At 42.6% G+C, this 24,783-nt stretch overlaps 1 protein-coding gene across 1 annotated transcript in view; it reads right to left on the bottom strand.

Moving 5' to 3' along the window:
- The window catches only part of ntf3 (neurotrophin 3), a 38,700-nt gene extending 37,949 nt beyond the window's left edge, over positions 1-751 (bottom strand). Inside the window, exon 1 of the mRNA XM_085252194.1 lies at positions 611-751. Coding sequence (XP_085108320.1) covers positions 611-628 — 18 coding nt within the window. The 5' untranslated portion in view covers positions 629-751. The remainder of the gene's footprint in view (positions 1-610) is intronic.
- Between the last annotated feature and the right edge of the window lie 24,032 nt (positions 752-24,783).

Here is a 24,783-nt window from a genome sequence, read left to right as displayed (position 1 = left end):
TTATTGTAGGAGTCATCCGTGACACATCAACTTTCACAGCCACTAACCGCGATCTGAGGAGCAATTAGCGCGTGGGTAATCCAGAGGCACATCGTTCTCGTGCGCATTCGGCCAGATCCGCTGGTAAAACTCCCGCGTGTGACTAAACAACAGGAGTTCCAAACATTTGTATGCGTAAACCAACTTTGTAAATAGCCAACCTTCAAGTCTACCTGTTCCAAACTCCGAGGAAAACGTGCAACATACGTTACTTTGTCCATTCTGGGTAGTTTCCCTTTTTACTTGGTTTTACTGACCAAAGCTTAAAGTTAGAAGGTGAAATAGTCGGTGAACACAAAATAACACAGTTTTTTTTAAACTAAATACGAAATCTTCAGCACATATTTAGACGCGATTCTCTACCAAATTCAGGATTTCTGAAACTTTTTAAAGCCATTTGTACAAGTTGTAAATCCAGCAGCTCTGAGCATCTGAGTCTGTTACCATCGTTTAAATAATGTTGAGCAAGTCGCACACTTTGGCTTATACCTGGTGTCAAAGAACCAAAGAGTTTTGCAGCGACAAAAATACTCCACTAAGTTCCCAGTTAAATGAAATCAGTTGTTCCTACCGTAATAAAGGTAACCATAGCATCGGCGGGTTAGTATCCAACAGAGTCGACATGAAGGTGATTAATTTTTACACTGAATCCTTCGGCGAAAACTTCCCACTTTGTGAGGGCTGCCGCTTGTCTGTGCGCCACACTAGTTCTGTGTGGACAAGATCAGGGTGTGCGTAATGCTCTCTCTCTCTCTCTCTCTCTCTCTCTCTCACACACACACACACACACACACACACACACACACACACACACACACACACACACTCGCTCTCTCTCCCTCTCTCTCTCTCTCTCTCTCTCTCTCTCACACTCTTTCTCTCTCTCTCTCTCTCTCTCTCTCTCTCACACACACACACACACACACACACACACACACACACACACAAAAACACACTCACACTCGCTCTCTCTCCCTCTCTCTCTCTCTCTCTCTCTCACACTCTCTCTCTCTCTCTCTCTCTCTCTCTCTCTGGACAACATAATCTACGCCGCTCTTTCTGTTACAGGACAGATGGCTCTTGGCGCATGCAGCAGCAAAGAGCAAAGACCTGCATGCATGCATGCGGCCACTGTCTGTCAGCGAAGCAAGCCTACTGACATGAATTAGGACACAGAATTAGGAGCGTGTGAGTGTGTGCGTGCCGCGCGTGTGATTAATGCTCTCTTTCAGTTTGTCTGTATGTAGTTCTGGCTTTTATTGGTCAAATTCTTCAAAGCCTAAAACTAAGATTAAACTGCAGTCTGAGTAACAGTACAAGTTTTAGACAGAAAATTTCATTCAGATTGTTTTATAGTCTATAAAAACTGGTAAATCATTGTAATTTGGGCAACATTAGTGTGTCAAACTTTTATTTGCAAGTTCCTAAAAAATCTGACTCAGCTTCTTGTAAGAGTCAGTTTCAAGCACTTTATTTAATTCTAAAACACATCAGACTTTGCTAAAGAGGACAAAGTCCTGTTAGTCCTCACAGGAGAATTATTGTTGGCCGCCTGTCCAAGGTGTACCCCGCTTCTCATCCTGTGGCAGCTGGGATAGGCTCCTGACACCATGGATAACGATATCGGGACACAATGCTTAATCTTGAAATTCAGGTGTTTTCAGTACCACTGCCACAGATTTATGAAATAAATCACCAGAGCTGCCAGTTTAGCTTACTGGCTTAGCATCACTCATATGTCCTGTGGCTAAAATGCAGTTTGAAGTTGACCTGTGGGCCTTCGCTGTGTGTTCTCCTGCTCTTTCTCCCCCTCTTTTCTCCACTGCTGACCTATCAAATAAAGGCAACAAGCCTATAAGTAAATCTAAAAAAAGAAATCACCAAACATCTAGCCATGCAGTCTGCCTTTACAAACATTTCTAAAGAAACAAATGGGCCATTCTACAGAGCTCACTGAATTTGAGCGTGGTACAGCATTAGCGTGCCAGCTCTATAACAAGTCAGTTTCTTCCCTCGTAGATATAGAATGATCAACTGTAAGTGCTATTATTTCAAAGTGGAACCTTTTGGAACCACAGGAGCTCACCCACGAAGTGGCAGACCACTAACTTTAATTGTTATGTTGTACAGCACTTTGGTCAACGCTCTGTTGTTATTAAATGTGCTTTATAAATGAATAAAATGAAATGAAATACCAAGTTACAGAGTGCTGTAGCACACACACCAAACCGCCAAACATCAATTCAAAAACTGTGTGCCAGGAGCTTCATTGATGGCACTGTTGAACAGCTGCTGTAGGTGTGATGTGTCGGTGGCCCAGTAGTTTTGTTCATATACTGCACATATTATTGTTATATCATTGTCATGTTTACCTTGAGTGAACACGGTATAATATTATCAGTATAATATGATAACTTTCAGCATTTTTGCTATGCATTTGTAGAGATCAGCATAATGTAAATAAAAAATAATTCTTAAATGAGGAAAATAATAAAACTCAGAGTTGGATTAGGCCTTGGCTATCTCCTAGCTTCAGTGTCTGTAGGATAAGGCATTCTACTTAAAGGCTTGTTGTAGTTTCTGTGTCCACCAGTCTACTACAAAGTTACTCAAACTTGCACCTGCATAGATTCAACCTCATTCGACAAGATGCTACCCTGCATTGCCAGCAATGACACCAAAGGATCTCAGTGGATGTTTGACTGTAACCAAATAGGCTGTAGACTACACTATTACTTTGTAATTTAATTCAACCAACCATTGACAATGCCCTGCCCCACCCAGTAACCGGTGCTATACCTGTTTTGCTCTCCATTTTGGCAAAGACGGATAATATCGCTCAAGATTATTTTAACCCCAGAACAGATAAATTATCTTCAGCTTTAGCCAGCAAGCTAACTAAGCGTAATTTTGTCTTCAAGGAGTTTGTGTACATCATCCTCATCCTAAGGGACCAGACCAATAACATCGGGTTGTTTAGGAAATAATAATAACACATTAAAAAAACTAGGAGATGAATAGAAATGAATAAATAGAGATACATTACAGCATATTTAGTTATGGCGGCATCGCCACGTCACAGCAAAAAGGTCCATAGTTTTCAATCCAGTCTGAGGCCTTTCTGTAGCTTACAGGTTCTCTCCGGGTACTCCAACTTTATTCCACCACACTGTTAAAAAAAACATCTTAAAAAAACGGTAATATTCCAGCAGCTGGGGCGCCAAAATACGACCGTAAAATAACAGAAAATAACTGTCCCATAAAAATACGGTTATTTTCAGTAATGAAAATAGAGTTTGTTGCGTTAATTTTACATGGGATTCTGCCTTTTCCAAGTGCTTTTAGACATTAAATTAGGAACATTTTAACGTGATCAAACAATGAAATTACCTATAAACAAGGTCAATGAATGTGGCAATATGAATCATAATACGTATATGTACAGAAATATACAGTTAACAGTTGGTTTAAATAATAATGGATTGCATGCCCTGGGACAGACTGACAGAGGTGAGGCTGCCATATCGCACCATCGGCCCCTCTGGCCATCACCAGTAGGTGAAGAGTCTTGACCACGGACACAATACCGAGAGTGTCAGAGCCGGGGCTCGAACCGGCAACTTTCTGATCACAAGGGGAACTGCCAACTCTTGAGCCCCGATCGCCCTAAATAGCAAAGATAATAATACTTATGTGATGTAACACAAGCTTATAGGAATCATGTTATATACTTTTCCATAGCATTACTTTTGAATTCAACAGTTCAATCTTTCAAATAACGGACAGATATTTGTGAAATCATGATACATTTGTGAATGTATTTTAACAATCTAAAATGCATATGTACAGACAGATACATTTAATAATCATGAAAATGTTTTTATTACATTACAGTGATTTAACGTTAATCACAGTCTATTTACGTAACTTTAATGATATTCTAGAAGAACAGAACAAAACTGTAAAATGCACAGTAGAATATTTTTATATTAGGATTTTTTCCTACAGTACAGCCATACCTGCGACCTTGTGGTTGTTAGTTCACATTCACTGGCCGATGCTTAGCGTCATGTTATTATGTGTCCCAACATCCAATGGCATGTCACATTGTTTTCATGGCCACACCCTCACCCCAGGTGCAGAGGCCTATTTCTGTTCAGGAATGTTGTGAATACTTTGAGATTTATATTAATTGCAATTCCTACCTCTACATTTATTTTTTAAAATATATAATTAGCACAGCGTGTCCGTGCAATGTTTTATATGGTTTTTTTTAGTTTTCATTCCTATTAATTATATTTTCACTTGTTACCTCTGAATTATTGAATCAGACCTAGATGACATGAAATTTTCAGCAAAATTATGATTCAAATACTCCTTTAATTATTGATTATTCTCATTAATTTTCAACCATTTTATATATTTTTCCATAGTATTACATTTGGATTTAACAGATCCTTCTCTCACATAACAGACAAATATTTGTGAAATTATGATACATTTCTGAATGTATTTTTACAATCTAAATATGCATATGTACAAAAAAATATATTTAAAAAACAAGTAAATTGTGTTTTACTATATTTACAGTGATGTTATGTTACCTTCGACATGTAAAATCACAGTCTACTTATTGATATTCTAGAAAGACAGTACAAAACTGTAAAGATACTTTGACATTACTATTTTTTGGAACAGTGCATCCAAAGACATGGATTGGGTTAGGATAATTGGTGTAAGTGTGTGTTTTAGTGGTTATCTTTGTGTTAGCCCTGCTGAGCTGTACAGAGAGTGCATAGAGCATCTCTTGACTTGCGACAGCTGGGATAGGTTTCAGCCTATCTGTGACCCTGATCAACAAAACACTTCCAACTTCCACTCATTGAATATTTTCTCTTTTTTGGACTATGTGTAAACTCTAGAGTTGGTTGGTGACTGTACATCCAAGTTATTTTTTAGATATTTACATCAAAACGTTCAAAAGGCACCATTGATTGAGAGGTCCAGTTCCAGGAAACAGCTAGCATATCCACCTGTCACTCAAAGCAGCAGTAGGTCTATTGTTAAGACTTAAGAATGACTGAGTTACATCAAAATGTGTACAGTTGTTTTGCTGAGAAAAAACAGAAATGATAAATAGCAAAACCAATTTTGTACCGCTTCATAAACCTGTTTATTTTCCTATAAATTGGGGTGTTTTAACATAAGATTTTGGGGGAATTAAGTCATTTGTTGAGTTAGCCTCTAGTGTCCACCTAAGGAAATGCAAATGTTCAGACTTACACCGTGTCTTCATTTTTCAGCCGTGGAGTTTGACCCTTGATTTGTACACAGGCAAATTTGTAACATGTTAAAGTTTAAATTTGAAGTTTAAATTTTTACTTAATATTAAAGCAGAAAATAAATAATAAAACCTGCGATTTGATAACCTTGTAAATGATGACACACAGCTGCTCTACTTACTGTAACAGGATTGGTGATTACCAAAGACATTTTTTATGTTTATTTTCTGCTTCACAAAGAAAACAGAAGAAATAGTAAAAACACATTTATTTGTATTCCTGGAGAGAAAAATTAGTCCAGTGTGCTGGCTCAAACTGGTGCATAAAACATGACTTCACTTTGTTATTTGCCCGATACATAACTATGTCAGTTTTAGTTTTAAGCACAATTCCTAATATTTTTTGTTTTTATGACAGGTGATGTAATAACTTCTTTAAACCACGTGTATGTTTTATGTCACGCAACAACATTTTTGTTGAGGATATTAGGGAGAAATAGGTCTCTACTTTCCCCTCCTTGAATCGCTACCTTATCGTGGTGGAGGGGTTTGTGTGTCCCAGGGATCCCAGGGGCTATGTTGTCTGGGGACTTTTGCCCCCTGGTAGGGTCTCCCATGGCAAATTGGCCCTGGGTGAGGGACCAGACAAAGAGCGATTCATAAGACCCTTATGAAAAGGACACCGAGGGAACAGTTTACCCTGCCCGGGATAGGGTTACCGGGGCCCCGCCCTGGAGCCAGGCCCGGGGAGGGTGCCCAAGGGCGAGCGTCTGGTGGCCGGGCCTTAGTCCATGGGGTCCGGCCGGGCACAGCCCGAAGAGGAGACATGGGCCCATCCTCCCGCAGGCCCACCACCCGCAGGAGGCGCCATAGGGGTCGGGTGCATTGTGTGCCGGGTGGCGGCCAGGAGCGGAGGCCCTGGCGGACTGACCCCCGGCTGCCAAGACTGGCAATAGGGACATGGAATGTCACCTCTCTGGTGGGGAAGGAGCCTGAGTTAGTGCGTGAGGTTGAGAGGTACCGGCTAGATATAGTCGGGCTCACCTCTACACATGGCTTGGGCTCTGGAACCAGTCTCCTGGAGAGGGGCTGGACTCTGTCTCAGTCTGGAGTTGCCCCTGGTGAGAGGCGGCGGGCTGGGGTGGGTATCCTAATATCCCCTCGGCTTGCTGCCGGTACGTTGGGGTTTTTCCCGGTGGACGAGAGGGTTTGTTCCCTGCGCCTTAGGGTCGGGGAACGGGTCCTGACTGTCATCTGCGCTTATGCGCCGAGTGGCAGTTCAGAGTACCCAGCCTTCTTAGAGTCCCTGGGGGGGGTGCTGGAGGGTGCTCCACCTGGAGACTCTGTTGTCCTGCTGGGAGACTTCAATGCTCACGTGGGTAACGACAGCGAGACCTGGAGGGGCGTGATTGGGAGGAACGGCCTCCCTGATCTGAACCCGAGCGGTGCTCTGTTATTGGACTTCTGTGCTAACCACAGTTTGGCCATAACGAACACCCTGTTCGAACATAAGAGTGTCCATAAGTGCACGTGGCACCAGGACGCTCTAGGCCGTAGGTCGATGATCGATTTTGTAATCGTATCAGCAGACCTGCGACCATATGTTCTGGACACTCGGGTAAAGAGAGGGGCTGAGCTGTCAACTGATCACCACCTGGTGGTGAGTTGGATCAGGTGGTGGGGGAGGACGCTGGACAGACCTGGTGCACCTAAACGCGTAGTGAGGGTGTGCTGAGCCGGAAAAGGGTGGAGTGCCCACTCCGGGTCGGGGATGAGTTCCTGCCACAAGTGGAGGAGTTCAAGTATCTCGGGGTCTTGTTCGCGAGTGATGGGAGAAGGGAGCCGGAGATCGACAGACGGATTGGGGCTGCAGCTGCAGTAATGCGGACGCTGCACCGGTCCGTCGTGGTGAAGAGGGAGCTGAGTGTAAAAGCAAAGCTCTCAATTTACCGGTCGATCTACGTCCCTACCCTCACCTATGGCCACGAGCTGTGGGTAGTGACCGAAAGAACGAGATCGCGGATACAAGCGGCAGAAATGAGCTTCCTCCGAAGGGTGGCTGGCCTCTCCCTTAGAGATAGGGTGAGAAGTTCGGCCATCCGGGAGGGGCTCAGAGTAGAGCAGCTGCTGCTCCACATCGAAAGGAGCCAGCTGAGGTGGTTCGGGCATCTGACAAGGATGCCCCCTGGGCGCCTCCTGGGTGAGGTGTTCCAGGCATGTCCCACCGGGAGGAGGCCCCGGGGCAGACCCAGGACACGCTGGAGAGATTATATCTCTCGGCTGGCCTGGGAACGCCTTGGTATTCCCCCGGATAAGCTGGAGGAGGTGGCTGGGGAGAGGGAGGTCTGGGCCTCTTTGCTTAGGCTGCTGCCCCCGCGACCCGGCCCCGGACAAAGCGGATGAAGATGGATGGATGGATGGATGGAGGTCTCTACTTATTTTAAGTTAAAACAATTACATGTCCGCAAAATTAAAGATTTTATAACACAATTGAGAGCTGTAGCAAAATTATGACTATACTGTGTGTGTGTTTTTTTCCTTTGTATGACTAAGCACTAGTCATACATCACAAGAAGTCCCTTTTGTTCAGCATCATCACTGTAAAGCAGTCTGTAAATTTTTAATCAGAACAGTGGCAACACACATCTCCTGCAGGTCCCACAGGCCCCCCACGTGACATGAAAACTGTGTAATAATTATCCTGGACGGCAGTGAAATCATCAAATATGCACAAAGTTGGGTGATTTGGAAGAGTGACATGGATGGAGAGGCAGAGAAGTAGAAAAGGAGTCAGTAGAGAAAAGAGAGGCCGATGAAAAAGAGGAAAAGCACGAGTGAGGACAGGAGGTGAGAGGAAGAAAGGGTTGAGTGAAAGTAGAATCTATTGAAGAGGAATTATGTGAAAGTGGAGGAGAAGTAGATGAGGCACAGAGTGAAAAGTAACCTTGAGATATTTTCAGAAATGTCTCTCAGACATTTTTCTGTGATGTCGTAAAAGATCTTCATCTGACCTGCACGAATTATCCACTATTGCAGCAGGAGAGGAAGTTTCCATCCTCTCCTCTGTGTTAATGTTAGTTCACATTTGCTCATTATTATTATTATTATTAATGTTGTAATATTATTTCGTTATTGCACCAACAACAATTCAATTTATTTATTTCAATTCAAGTTTATTTATCACAAATCACAACAACAGTAGCTTCAAGGGACTTTATATTGTAAGGTAGACACTTTATGAAGGGAGCACTCTTTAATCAAAGCATCAATTAAACTTGGGGGTCAATTAAGCGGCAGTATCAGTTTCAAGTTCCAAGGAGAAGAAACAACACAGTTTTCATCCAGGTCATGGAACACTGGACCAGCTCTTTACCTCTTTGTGGACTTGGAGAAGGCAGTAGACCTTGTCCCTTGGAGTATCTATGAGAGGTACTTCGAGGTGTCTGGTTCTTATGCAACCATTGCAAGAGCTTGCTTCGCATTGCCAACAATAACTCGGACTTGTTCCAGTGAGTTTTGGATTCGGCCATGGCTGCCCTTTCTCACCGATTCTGACCATAATTTTTATGGACAGAACTTTTAGGCATATCAATTTGGCACAAATCTTCCACTTGGGTGGTCTCAGAATTGCGTCTCTGTTTTTCACAGATGATGTGGTTCTGTTGGCTTCACTAGGTGATAGCCTCCAGCTTGCACTGGAATATTTCATAGCCAAATTTCAAGCAGTGGGAATGAGAATCAGCATCTCAGCCAGGAAAGGGTGGCGTGCAATACATTGTCTTTTATATTTTTTTTGTTATTTTTGGGAGAACAGCTGTTACAAGTCACTCCCTAGCGTTGTTGTTTCGTTATGGATAATTTCCAGAACAGTTTTCTATTTGTGGATGTGAATGTAGTACTGGTGGTGAGAAGCGAGTGGGACAGTTTGTAAAAATTCTTAAATTTGTAGTTGAAAAAAAGAACAGACATGCTAGTCGTTCACCGAGTGGGCATCCTCCAAGCTTGGAAAATATCCCCTTTCAACAGAAAACTGCTAAAAACTGCTGCATAATAAACCGCAATGATGCTGCTTCACAAAAAAGTCTAGCTGGTGTGACACAATTCAATTCAATTTTATTTATATAGCACCAAATCACAACAACAGTCGCCTCAAGGCGCTTCATATTGTACAGTAGATCGTACAATAATACATACAGAGAAAACCCAACAATCATATGACCCCCTATGAGCAAGCACTTTGGCGACAGTGGGAAGGAAAAACTCCCTTTTAACAGAAAGAAACCTCCGGCAGAATCAGGCTCAGGGAGGGGCGGGGCCATCTGCTGCGACCGGTTGGGGTGAGAGAAGGAAAATAGGATGAAAGACATGCTGTGGAAGAGAGACAGAGATTAATAACAGATATGATTCAATGCAGAGAGGTCTATTAATACATAGTGAGTGAGAAAGGTGACTGGAAAGGAAAAACTCAATGCATCATGGGAATCCCCCGGCAGCCTACATTTATTGCAGCATAACTAAGGGAGGATTCAGGGTCACCTGGTCCAGCCCTAACTATATGCTTTAGCAAAAAGGAAAGTTTCAGCCTAATCTTAAAAGTAGAGATAGTGTCTCCTGAATCCAAACTGGAAGCTGGTTCCATAATGTGCAAAACAGAGTGAGTGAAGTGAAGGTAAGCAACGTTTTTCCGATGTCTTGTCAATGAGAAAGCTACATTAAGGTTACCAAATCCCTCTGAGAGACGTGAACCGTAGTGATAAGTGACTGAAAAATGACCTCTTCCCAATGAGAACCTACCACTAGCCACATAGTGGCTATACATTGCTGCGTCGGTTTCTGTCAGTGTTTGTATGGATTGCATATAGGCATATATGGGAATGATATTTGGGGATTCTAAACATCATGTTACTTTGGACCCCTGACTTCACTTTTACAATTCACATCTGCCAATTCAGTTTAATTCAGTTTTATTTATATGGCTCAAAATCGCCAACACTGGTTGCCTCAAGGTGCTTTTTATTGTGAGGTAAAGACCCTATAATAATACAAAGAAAAAGATTATGTTAAATACATTAAAATGGGATTGAACAGAGCAAATAACAAAAACTTGCAGTTTGCAATTTGTTTTACAGCCTTATAAAAGGAAACAAAATTAATGTATATAAAATACAAAACTGTTCCATTAAAAGTAAACACTACCCCAGAGTGAGCGGCCTTGTGTAAGGTTTGCACTCTTGGAGTGCTTCTTGTTTATAATGGAGCAACAAGCTATGCCAGAGGCTGCGTTTGGGGAAGGCCTCATTGAGGATTGGCAATAGCTCCTGGGCCTGGTAGATCCCCCTGAAGCCTTTGAGAGAGGTTGGATGCGGTCCAAGAGGACCTCCTATGTCCCAATCCTAACCTCTTTTCCTTGACCACAAGAACATAATCCATACTCATGTAAGTTTTGTTCTACAGTGAAATTCCTTCAGGGAGCATACATTTACAGTACTTCCGGTGGAAATTAGAGTCTGGGTGCTTTTCTTGCTGTCCCTGCTTTGCTTTTGTGTTGTCTGTCCTTAAGATTGTTTGAAACTCCATCCATCCATCCATTCGCTTCCACTTATCCTTTTCAGGGTCGCGGGGGGCGCTGGAGCCTATCCCAGCTGTCATAGGGCGAAAGGCGGGGTACACCCTGGACAGGTCGCCAGTCTGTCGCAGGGCTAACACATAGGGACAGACAACCATTCACACTCACATTCACACCTAGTGGCAATTTGGATTATTCAATTAACCTAACCCCACAAGCTGCATGTCTTTGGACGGTGGGAGGAAGCCGGAGTACCCGGAGAGAACCCACGCAAACACGGGGAGAACATGCAAACTCCACACAGAAAGATCTTAAGCGCAGTGCGTTTGTTTTTGTTTGGAGTGTGCTAGGGCATCAGCGAACAGTCCTGGGGCCCGTTCTTCGTACCTCGCTAAGTAGGTTAGCCGGATTAGATTGTTGACGATTTCGCGTGATCCTGGATCAGTCGGTTCCCCGAAGCTCATCCGGGACTTGCTGTCATAGCAACAGAGCCGTAAGCGTAAACCTGCTCGGGAGCAGGTTTACTTTATGTAAACAGGATTAGATCGCGGCCACGCAGGTATGTCCGCTTCATTTATACGAAAGCAACAGCGATATTTTTCCACTGTTTCACCATAAATAAATATTATCAATGTAACTAAAGATAATGCAGCACTTGATCCTTTTATTGATGTCACACAGATACATACAGGTCATTTCCTAAAAAAGGGAAATGTACTATTAACATTCTATTACATGTATGTGATTATTACAGATGTAATTCATATTTCAGAGTAGTAATTGTAAATTACTTCGTGTAATCAAGATGAGAGACCACGGCTATAAAAGCGAAGGTGGATTTGGGAAGCCTGTCGCAGCCATGTCCTGTCCGTATACGCGACCAACCCATTGCGGAAGGTGCAAGATTGATAAGGAGAGTCCTCAGAATTCAGCGTATATTGCGGGACAGACAGGATCCTTTAGCTCAGCGCGACAGTGTGCTCATAGAGAGATATCGATATTCCCGTGAGGGTATTATTTACTTAACCAACTTGTTGACGAGGGGGTGCAGGACCACCACCTGTCTTTTTTTCCTCTGCCCTTTTCTTGGTTGCTGTTATGAACAAACTAACAGAGTATTACAGGCCAGTATTACCTTGCCAAGAGACGCAAAGCAATCTAAGAGATAAATATTACCATTCTGTAGAATACTCCTGTATTCCACTTTTACTTGTTCCCATGTTCTTGTGGGTCCTGTTGTGGCTCTAATGTGAAAGGGGATATAATATAACATATTATAATATAATATAATGCCATATGATATTGGACAATATAGTGTCATATGATAGATCTACCCTACCGCCTACTGGTGTTGGCCAGAGGGGCCGATGGCGCGATATGGCAGCCTGGCTACAACCGTAGCTGCCTCCACCAGTGTGTGAATGTGGGAGTGAATGAATAGTGGTATCGTAAAGCGCTTTGGGTGCCTTGGAAAGCGCTATATAAACCCAATCCATTATTATTATTATTATTAAATTACCTACGAGTTTGATTTGTCAGCAACTTTCTGCCAGCCCTCTCTCCTTGCTTTTGCAGCCTTTGCAGTGTTCTCTTGCGTTTTAATTAAACTCTGAAACTCCTGAAATCCCTCACTCATGAGTTCTTGCTCTGCTGCCGGAAAATACCGAACACGCCCCTTGGACATTTTCGCCGACCAATCAGCGGGTTGCCGATCAATGTTTCTACTATCGATGCGTAGCCCCTTTTACGACACCCAGTGATGTCACATTCCTGCGTCCAGCTGTAGTAATCGTCAACAGCAGGTGTGTTCGGGGAACCGGATTAGCGAGCTCACGGTTAGCGCGATGATTTGATCTTGGATGTGTCATTTGATCTTGGATGTAGTAAGCGACGTACGAAGAACGGGCCCCTGATCACCAATAGCAAACACCTCTCCTGTTGAAAAATATCAACAACAGGTAATTGATGGGACAGTGGTTTCATCACAGCCTTCTGGGTAACATGCCACCCTTTGCTTCATGGAAAATTAAACAGCAGTGCTGATGAATGCATTTATGGAAAGGGATGAATTCAGCACATGCAATCTTATTTAAACAAAATAGGATGACAAACACGCACATAATTAACACAGACAGATGTCTGCAGGCGGACAGGGAAAACACAACATGAAAACGCATGAGGATGGAGAGCTGAAAGTAGTGTAAGGAGCGAGTTTGGGATAGGATGGAGGAAGAAAGCTAAATGACAGAAAGGAGGCACTAAGGAAATTGAGCACAGAATGGAGAGAAGAGGTAAGGTGGAAAGGGAGCGAGGGCACTGAAGAGAAGGTGAAGAGAGTTACTGTAATACTGAGTTCTACAGCTTCCCAGACATGTAGACAAATAAAACAGCAGAAGAAGACAGTGATGGCTTTAGGTTACCGACACAAAATGTGTGTGTATACTAATCTTCATAAAACCTGTGGCTTTGACAAAGTGGAACACTTTGAACACAGACCCCACACTGAGTGTATTTGTGTTGACATAATGTCTCTGCTGATTGTGGTCTTGAGAGACAAGTGAAAAGAATGCATGTTTAGTGTGTAAGGTTGTGCAGTTTACAAAGAGCATACCTCCATTATTTCCTGTAAAATACATGCTATTAAGGACTATAAAAGGTAATATGTGTATGCATTCATGGAAAATAACAGCAGAGAATCAAATTTGACCCAGCTGTGGCTTTAATGTTTGTCTTTATGAAGACAGGTTATAGATGGCTAGATAGTGAAGGCACACAACAACCTGTGCTTGTTTTGGTTTGGGGGTTTTTTGTTTGTTTTTTTTGATTGAGTGCCATTTAGACTGTACAGGTCAGCGTGGACCTCAATGGATATGCCTCCTCAAACCATAACTGAGCCAACAATTAAACCTGTCATGCTAAACAAGGCAGCACAACGTTCTCCACTGCTTCTGCAGACCCTTTCACGTCTGTCACGTGTGCTCAGAGGGAACCTGGCAATTTTGATATTCTATGGCAAATGCCAATCAGGCTCCATGGTGCAAGGCAGTAAGCACAAGGCCCACCAGAGGATGTTGGTCTTTTTTGGTCACAGACATTCACACCAGTGACCTGCTGGAGGTAATTTTGTACCTCTGGCAGTGCTCATGCTGTTTTCTCCTTGCACAAAACAGCAGGTACCAGTCCTGCTGATGAGTTAAGGACCTTCTACAGCCCTGTCAAGCTCTGCTAGAGTAACTGCATGTCTCCTGGAGTCTAATCCATGCTCTTGAGACTGTGCTGGGAGACACAGCAAACCTACCAGTATTGACACTGACCTTAGCAGAATGCAACACTTGTGAGAAAACACTCAGAAAAGATGATGAGGGGAAAAAAGTCAGCATCCTCCACCTGTAAAACCATTCCTGTTTTGGGGGTTGTCTCTGCTGCTTCTCCTACTGCACCTGTTGTTAATTTCATTTACACCACAGCAGCAGAAACTGATTAAAATCCTCCCCTGATACATAACTGACCAGATCAATATGCTAAAATGATAAATGATTTGATGCTATACTCTGATTAAACAGTTTCTCTGTAATTTATATGAGCATACCATAAAAATCTTGAACATTGCAAGGTTGGGGGTGTCAGTGAATCAATTTCAATGCATTTTTTGTGTGACAGAACAGCGATTAGTACTATTCAGTATACACTACACTCACTGTGGTGCCATTTGGTTTGGAGGTTCCGTGTCTCATTATGGCTCTAAGGACAAGTCCAGCTGTTGAAAAAGAGAGTACAGATGACTAGATCTGGGTCAGAAATGTCAGATGGCACACATCAAAGTGACTTTGCGCGGTCCTCAGTACCCGATCAGCAGTAGTTTCACCTGCAGGGGCTATGCAAACAGCAGTTTTGATTGCTCATACCCTTCTTCTACACCTTTCCAAAGTAGAGTGTGTGAGGCTCAACAAGCCTCTTGTTAATACTTGACATAGATTATGGAATTAACTGTCTTAGGTAAATTTTATACTGTTGGAGCTTTAGATAGCATAAATTATGAGTAATTGTAAAGTGTCACAATGAATATCAATGTACTGATCACATGACTATGAGTGCCAGTATAGTCGTTGTATTTGATTCCTCTTCATTACTACTCTTCATTACAGGGTGGGCCATTTATATGGATACACCGTAATAACATGGGAATGGTTGGTGATATTAAAGTCCTGTTTGTGGCACATTAGTATATGTGAGGGAGCAAACTCCTCAAGATGGGTGGTGACCATTTAGAAGTCAGCCATCTTGGATACAACTTTTATTTTTTCAATAGGAAGAGAGCCATGTGACACATCAAACTTATTGGTAATGTCACAAGAAAAACAATGGTGTGCTTGGTTTTAACGTAACTTTATTCTTTCATGAGTTATTTACAAGTTTCTCTTTGTTTACAGCCATTGACATGTCGAAGAGGTTAACACGTGAGGAGCGGATCGAAATTGTGTTGATATCTGGTGAACGCAGTAACCGAGTCATTGCAGCAGATTTCAATGCAAGACAACCAACGAGACCACCCATCTCCCATGCTACAGTTAGCAAACTGCTTGCTAAGTTTTGTGAAAATGGTTCAGTGTTGAATTTGCCAAAATGTGGACGCAAGAAAACGGTCACTAATGAAGAAACATCAGTGGCTGTCCTAGCTTCATTCAGCAAGAGCCCACAGCGTAGCACTCGCCGCATGTCACTGGAGAGTGGCATTAGTCGAACATCCCTTCGGCGGTATTTGCTACTCACAAATGGCACCCTTACAAACTCCAGCTTCTGCACCATCTCAACGAAAACAAAAATTGGAACAGGACCCTCAGTTCACGCAGAAGATTTTGTTCAGTGATGAGGCAAACTTTTATGTGAATGGTGAAGTTAACAAACAAAACCACCACTATTGGTCTGACACTAGCCCACATTGGATGGATCCCTCCAAGACTGTTGGAACAACAAAAGTGATGGTTTGGTGTGGTATATGGGGTACAACGATAGTGGGTCCATTCTTCATCAATGGAAATCTCAAGGCCACTGGATATTTGAAATTACTACATGATGATGTGTTTCCCTCTTTATGCACTGAAGCTGGCACGTTCCCTGAGTTTTTCCAGCAAGATGGTGCAGCACCACATTATGGGTGCCAGGTCCGAGCATTCCTAGATGAACAGTTTCCTGGAAAGTGGATTGGTCGTCGTGGGCCAGTTGAATGGCCCCCGAGGTCTCCCGATCTGACCCCCTTAGACTTTTATCTTTGGGGTCGTCTGAAGGCAATTGTCTATGGTGTGAAGATACGAGATGTGCAGCACCTGAAACTACGGATACTGGATGCCTGTGCTGGCCTTTCTCTTGCTGTGTTGCTATCAGCAGACGCGTTACTGTAATCCGATTACTTTTTTCAAGTAACGAGTAAAGTAAGGGATTACTATTGCAAAAACGGTAATTAGATTACCGTTACTTTCCCTTAGGAACGCTGCGTTACTAAAACCGTGATTTTTTTGCGAGAATGTCTCATAACATAACAGTGACGTAAGCAAGTGCGACGTTTGTGACAACAGCTGTCTGCAGATCAACATATATCGAGTGCGGGAGAGAGTATGAGCGTGCAGCGTTTAAAGCGTGGAAGTACTGACCTTCCTTTAAGTTTGATTCCATAAAAAGTGACAAAAACATTAGCGTCCATTGTGCGTGGGAAGAAAACTTCTTTTTACAGCGAAAAACCCCCCCCTAAACTTCCAAGCAAGCACCGAGTGCGCAACGACGTAATGGAAAATTCACAGAGAAACTCGCGGATTCGTCCACTGACCGCCGCGGCACACCTGCACCAGGGTAAACCTCTGCCTACCCTACTCCTGCTTTACAGGTGAAAATAGAGCAAAAGGACCGCTAGTCTTTGATTTTATTTATTTTCTGCTGTGTTTTACTTGCATCTATTTGAAAGAGTGAGTGTAAACACACACACACAAAAAAATGATGTGCTGGAATGTGCAGAAAATAGGTTTAAATATTAAACAAATTTCTTCCAGTCAGAGAATGTTGCATATAATTAAATTTTTGCTTGATGCACAAAGTTAAAAGGTTAAAACTAATAAAACAAGTTTTAAAAAGAGACTTTTCCATTTGATTACATTTTGTATGATGGATTATGTAGAAAAAGTAGAATTGGGCTGAAAGATCTATCGCTTTATCACCTACTCAGGTTGTAAATCGTGTTTTTAAAAAGTAACTAAGTAACTAAGTAATTAATTACTTTTGAAAATAAGTAATCAGTAAAGTAACGGGATTACTTTTTTGGGGAAGTAATCAGTAATTAGTTACTGATTACTTTTTTCAAGTAACTTGACCAACACTGGCTATCAGTGTGTGAAGAGTGGGAGAAGAGGGTTGCATTAACAATCCAACACAATGGGCAGCACATTGAACACATTTTATAAGTGGTCAGAAACTTGTAAATAACTCATGAAAGAATAAAGTTACGTTGAAACCAAGCACACCATTGTTTTTCTTGTGACATTACCAATAAGTTTGATGTGTCACATGGACTCTTCCTATTGAAAAAACAAAAGTTGTATCCAAGATGGCCGACTTCTAAATGGCCACCATGGTCACCACCCATCTTGAGGAGTTTGCCCCCTCACATATACTAATGTGCCACAAACAAGACTTTAATATCACCAACCATTCCCATGTTATTACGGTGGATCTATATAAATGGCCCACCCTGTACTTATTATGGCAGATGGCAGGGATTCTTTATGAAGGTTACTGTAAAATGCATTACTGTCCTCTCTTCTCAGATTGTTGCACAACTGTGCAGACATAGAAGAAAGCTTTACCTTTAAAGCTTGCTGCACCCTCATTCTTGGTACAGCTTCATGTTTTAGTTTCATTTTTAAAGTTGCTATGGTGCTGTTTACTGACTGTGAAGTCAGTGAGTAAGCGGTTTGAATTTGCCACCCTTTATGTCAATACATCAGAAGTCTTTGGTGTGGTAAAGGAAATATGGACAAGAAAATATTTATTTAACTTTATTTTTTTCACACCATTCTAAACACAATAATTTCAATTTTTTAAATTAACAATTATGGGAAGGGCAGGCTATGACTGGAGTGTGGCCTCGCACGTCACCAAATGAGTCAAGATGGGTGAAAACCTCTTTGGTCTGAACGGTAGTGTTCATAGCACATGAATGATGTACTCCATAAGGAAAAAGTCAAAGACTGGGAAGTCTAAGGGTTTAAAATAAAGACAGTAGGTACTTTGGAGCTTAAAGAGGAAGCAGCAAAATAACTGAGTAAGACATGTTTGCTTAGCCAAACCAAGATGAGTGGAAGTGAAGGCTTCCTTGATAAGGAATGTATTTAAAGGTTTAGAGCAGATAAGATGTTAAAGGTTTCAGTCCCTTTGCAGACCGTTTGTACAACAAGGAAATACTACTCTGTCAAGCTAAAAGTAAGGACCAGTAGCACTGTTCTTTGGGATAGTGTTGATTTCAAGTCCAAGCTCATTAACGCTGTAGAATTACACAGTTTTTGGAGGGGTTTAGAGCTTCAGGCAGAGAAGAGGAGGTAAGCGACTTGCAGTTGGCGTGTACTGCACTTTGCTCACAAGCAAACTGCAATTAAAAGTTATTGGTGAGATTCCAATTTGTCATGCCTGCAGGGGTTAGCTGAGGAATTCAGGGTATACAGTTAAGTTGTGTTTTTTGTTGTCAGAGTATTGAACTGTGGATTTTGGTTTGCTGCGTTCACACTGAAAGATTGAAAGATATCTGTTGCATTTATTAACTTGTATGATCACCAAATGACACACGGCTGCAAGCCAAATGGGAAATTCAGGAAGGCTGTACAAGATTCCCCAATGAGTAGAATAAGCACAACAAGCATAACTGGCAGCATGTTCAGCCAGAAGGTTCCACACATGGAAAGCACATGCTAACTATGTTTGTCCTGCTGTGATACCCAAAGATATCAGCAAATGAACCACTTCTTAAATTCTTCTGGGAAGATTACTAAACCTTTGGGAATCAAGAGCACTGGGAGGTAGAAGCGATTGGATGGCACTGATTACCACCTGATGAAGTTAGCCAATAGAACAGAAAGCAGGGCATGGAGCTAAGGACCTGCCTTTTGTTCACTCATGCCATTTCCACCTTAATCCAAATACAAGACAGAGGCACTGAAATTTAGTTTGAGATGCTCACAGCATTTAAAGATATTCATTTGTTTTTACAGAAATATAAAAAGAAAATCTTGGGAAATACACTTGCACCATAAAAGCACACATAAAAAATACTTATATAACAATAAATAAGTATATAAGAATCTAAATATATGTACCACAAATGTACCTTTCATATTAATTCACCTTTACATCATCATGGTCTGCCGTCTTTTTTTCCATCTTTAGTAATTGTAGACTTAACAACTTGAAAATCCAAACTTATAAAGCAAGCTTTAGTTTTTTAGTTCTTAAAGAAATACCATGATGATGATAATACGAGCAGAACACAACATCTTGCTCTGAGAGAGACAGAAGCAGGCAAAGTGAAGTGAATGAGGAATGTGAACACCAGGGAAGAAGAAGGGATTGTCAGTGATTCCAGACGACAGAGGCAGAAGGTGAGACAAAAACTAAAGTAAATAAAGCTGAGAAGAAAACAACAGTGATAGTAGAGTTTAATGCTTAATGTCGCAATATAAAAGCTTTGTTCTGCTTTAAATGTAGGTCATTTATTCCTACTATCTGACATAGCCTAGCTTTCCTGAAATGAGATATGGGAGGCACTTCTATTTAAATAGGCTGTCATATTGCACATTAGGAAGAACATGGGATGGATATTGAAAAACAATTATGACTGGAGACTTTTAATGGGGCTGTTTAGCTGTTCTTAGGACTATACTCTTCTGGAAAGAGACCTTTGATATTGTGCCTGGAATCTGCTAGAGTCAATCTTCTACTTTTGGGGTAAAGTTCCTAATGCTCCTGTTACCACTGGGAATACCTTGGACTTTACCTCCCACATCAGCTTCAATTGTTCCTTCAGCTCCTGGCACTTCTCAGTTTTGTCTTGCTCCCTTTTCCAGATGTTTCTGTCTACTGGGATTGCCACGTCTGTCAGAACTGTGGTCTTCTGCTCCTTGTCAGCCACCACAGTGTCTTGTTAGTTTGCCTGCACCTGCTTGTCTGTCTGGAACTTGAGGTCCCACAGGACCTTACCCCTGTCTTCTCAACCACCATTGGCGGTGGTTGAGAAGCCACTCCCATATAGAGTTGGGAACTTCAAATCCATATGTGGCACACATGTTCCTGTACACTATTAAAGCCACTTAGATGGGCCTTTCAATGCATGTAGCCCCAGCTTGGATCTTACATCTTGCTGTTATGTCTGTATCCAGGGCACATTTGCATCTTTCCTTTGTCATCTTGTTACTCCACTCCTAAATTTATATCCATAATAACTGTTAGTGAAAAAGCTGGCTATGGGGATTAAGGGCTAAGCAGCAGGGACAAATCAGCATTTGATGCTGATTTGATGCTGACAAATCAGCATTTGATGCTGATTTGTGTGATTGCCTTGGAGTTGGCATCCAATATTGTCTTCTCCACTGAATTCCTGATGAAGACAATTAGTCCGCTATTAGCCTTGTACTGTATCAAGCACTCCAGTATCCGCGTGTGGGAATTGAGTTGTAGGCTTTCATGTAGTTAACCTAGAGTTAACCTAGAGAGTCCTTGTCAACACGTAGCTGGTTCTTAGGTCCTCTGGTAATATTTCCAATGCCCTTTTCATCATGTGTTGACTCGCATACCTACTCAGCTTGGTTGGTGTGATGCCTGACAAAATTTTCCATGTCTAAATTCTTTCATATTTGATAAAATGATCAGCGTTGCTGCTTTACCAGGTGCAAAAATTAAGTTTAACATCCAGGCATCCATGAAAACAGAATTTATTACATTTAACAGAGTTAGAAGTTAGCAGGAAGTTAGCTTGCTAGTTTCCACCTAAACATGATAGACCATGTTCTGACAGAGAGATTTCTGAAAAAAATTAAAAAGTCTGCTATCACTTCCAACATAAAGGAAGACAGAAAACTAAACAGTAGTGACATTTGTAGGGTTGCTGAAGTTGGACTAGCTGGTATATAATGATGTGCTACGTGATCGCTAGCGGCACAGCTATGTTAGCATAACAAATACAGTGAAGCTGGAGGATTAATGCTAACTTGTTTCCACTCGATAAAAGTTAACGTGAGGGTTCCCAATGCTTGTAAACGGACCAAACTTTAGTCAGGAGAACAACTGAGATAATCCATCCACAATACGAGGTTAGTCATTAATATACTGCAACAACATGGGAATAGAGCAGCTGTGAGAGAATTTAACATTAATGAATCAATGGTACGTAAGTGGAGGAAGCAAGAAGAATGAGTTGAATAAAGTCTGACTTATCTAAGTGTTTTGTTTCGCTTAATGCGCCTTATAATCCGGTGCGCATTATGGTCCAAAAAATAACAACTATATACAGCTATATAGCAGTACAGGTTCAAGGGTTCAAGGTTCAAGGTTCTTTATTTGTCACATGCATAGTTATACAAGTATAACACACAGTGAAATGTAGCCTGACACGCTCCTCGACATGTGCAAAAAAATTGGGGGGGGGGGGGGGGGGGGGTGTAGAGGAAAAACATTATATATATATATATATATATATATATATATATATATATATATATATATATATATATATATATATGTAGTATATACATTGGGTGAATGTGCAGCAGTAGCAGCAAGCAGGTGAATTCTGTACATTAATATGAATAGACATCTGAGTATTTTACAGGATAGACAATATAAACATATTTAAAATTAAAGGAATTGAAATGTACATTGTGCCTTGGTTTAGTGTCTGGAAGAGTCCTGTCTCAGTCAATTATAGATGATGTGAGAGGGCGGGTGTGTGTGTTTAGGGCCCGGATGGCTTGGGGATAGAAGCTCCTCTTGAGTCTCTCTGTCCTTGCCCGGAAGATGCGGAGCCTTCGACCAGATTGCAGAAGTTGGAACAGTTTGTTGCCAGGATGGGACGGGTCCTTCAGTATCTGCGCTGCTCTAGTCCGGCATCTCCTGGTGTAGGTGTCCTGAAGCGGGGGGAGAGCAATCCTGCAGCAGCGTTCTGCTGTACGGATCACTCTCTGGAGAGCTTTTTGGTCCTTCACACAGCTGTTCCCAAACCACGATGTCATGTTCTGTGTGAGGATGCTCTCCACAGCGCCTGTATAGAAAATCCTGAGGATCTTTGGAGAGACCCTGAACTTCCTCAGTTGTCGTAGGTGATACAGGCGCTGCCTAGCCTTTTTGGTCTGGACCTGAATGTGGGCAGCCCATGTCAGGTCTGAGGAGATGTGGACACCAAGATACTTGAAGGACTGCACCCTCTCCACTGGAGCTCCATTGATGATAATGGGCTTGTAGTCTCTGTGCTGACTCCTTCTGAAGTCCACCACCAGCTCCTTGGTCTTGCTGACGTTCAGCTGGAGGTGGTTGTCCTGGCACCACGATGCCAGATTCTTCACTTCATCCATGTAGGCCGTCTCATCGTTGTTGGAGATGGCACCCAACACCACTGTGTCGTCAGCAAACTTCACAATGGTGTTGGAGCCATGGGTGGCCACACAGTCTGAAGTGTAGAGGGAGTAGAGCAGTGGCGAGAGGACACATCCCTGAGGTGCTCCTGTGTTGATGGTGATGCTGTTGGAGAAGCACCTGCCCACCCTCACCACCTGAGTTCTGCCAGTGAGGAAGTCCAACACCCATGCACACAGACGGCTGTTAAGTCCCAGATCCCTCAGCTTTGTGAACAGTCTGCAGGGCACTATTGTGTTAAACGCTGAACTGTAATCAACAAACAGCATTCGCACATAGTTACCCTGTTTCTTGTCCACGTGGCTGAGAGTGGTGTGTAGGACGTGGGCGATGGCATCCTCTGTGGATCTGTTGCATCTGTAGGCGAACTGCAGCGGATCTGTGGTGTCTGGGATGGAGGAGGAGATGATGTTCTTCAGCAGCCTCTCAAACACCTTCATTACTACCGAGGTCAGTGCAACTGGCCGGTAATCGTTCAGGGATGAGGGTTTGCTGTTCTTGGGCACAGGGATGATGGTGGATCTTTTGAAGCATGTGGGGACCACAGACTTCGCCAGGGACTCGTTGAAGATGTAAGTGAACACACCTGCTAGCTGGTCAGCACAGCAGCGCAGCAGACGGCCGGTGATGCCGTCTGGCCCCGCCGCTTTCCTTGTGTTCACTCTCCTCAGTGTCATGCTTCGCGATGCTGGTCACCGGTCTCTCGCTGATGACGTCACTGTCCTCGGTAGTCAGGCGGTAGATAGCATTAGCCGCCTGGCTAACCTCGAAACGGGCGTAGAACTGATTCAGCTCGTTGGTGAATGCAGAGTCAGCGTTGATCAGCGCAGTGTCCCTGGCTTTGTAGTCCCTAATGGTGCGTAGTCCGTGCCACATACTCCGTGTGTCGCCCTGGTGGAAGTGGGACTCCACACGTTCCCGGTACCGGCGTTTGGCATCTCTCACCGCGCGCCGCACGCCGTATGAGGCCGCTTTGTAGGCGCTCATATCGCCAGTGGCGAGAGCCGCGTTGTAGGAGGCGGTCCTGGCGTTTACTGCAGTGCGGATCGATCTGTCCATCCACGGTTTCTGGTTTGGGAATGTGGTGACTCTCGCAGTGGGGATAATCTCCTCCGCTAGCATATTGACGAAGCATACTGCTACTTCCGTAAACTCGTTGATGTCGACTGCGCATGCTCTGAACATGTCCCAGTCGACGTCGTTGAGTGCGTCCTGTAGCGTAGCTTCTGATTGGGCAGTCCACCGTTTTACCTCCCTCGTGGTTACTTCTTCCCTCCGTATGCTTTGTTTATACTGGGGGATGAGGAAGATGGCGTTGTGGTCAGACTTCCCAAAAGCCGGGTGTGAGACAGCTTTGTAGCCCTGCTTGTATGGCGTGTAGCAGTGATCCAAAATTTGATCCCCTCTCGTTGGACACGAGACATGCTGGTAAAAGTTTGGCATGACTTGTCTGAGGTTCGCTTTGTTAAAGTTGGACATTTTAACATGGGAGTCTATGGGAATCTAGTTTATTTAGTATTGGCCACTGACCTCAAATGGCCTCAAATTAAGGAGTATTTAAAATGTTTCTAGGTTTAGGCTCATGCCAGCTTTCAAATGACAGATGATTGTGAAAATACTGAAATAATCCCATTGGTTTATTTTGCTTCTTAGGCCCTACCTTAGATTTGCATATAAGGACAGCTGGTTTGTAACGCTTGAGTCACTAACAGCTGTTAGACTGTAATGACTGTAATGACAGTTGAAATGAAATCCAAAGAATGTCATAAGGAAGGAATGTTAAAGGTAGAGAAGTAATGTGAGGAAACAATGTCATATACAATGGAGCCAATAAATATTAAACAAAAGCAGCAGGGTCTTTTACATATTTTAAGTGAATCTGAAAGTAATTAATACAGATTTTTTTAGTCAGATTTTAGTCTGAATAGTCAGATTTTTTTTCTGGAATTAAAAGTTTCACTGGAGTTTAGTAAGATCCCCAGTAGCTGCAGTAATGCAGCAGCTATTTGTCCTGGGGTCATAAATGTTATTGTGTGTAACTAGAAATAAAAATGAGTATGTTTAGAAATGTTGAAAATCCCAAGGATCATTTTGACAGAAACGTTATATTTTATCAGAGGGCTAATAATTTTGTCCTCATCTGTGTATATTATATTTCTCCTAAAATATTTTTTTAAACAGTTATAACATAAAACATTAGGACAGATCCTCTGTTGTGCAATGCCGTTATTAAAGT

The sequence above is a fragment of the Mchenga conophoros genome, linkage group LG17 (assembly GCF_057382185.1).
Source record: "Mchenga conophoros isolate Kocher_MC1m ecotype Shallow Benthic linkage group LG17, M_conophoros_male_GT1.1, whole genome shotgun sequence".
NCBI lineage: Eukaryota > Metazoa > Chordata > Actinopteri > Cichliformes > Cichlidae > Mchenga > Mchenga conophoros.
The sequence above is the reverse complement of the archived record's forward strand: the minus strand, read 5'-3'. Positions and strand labels throughout refer to the sequence as shown.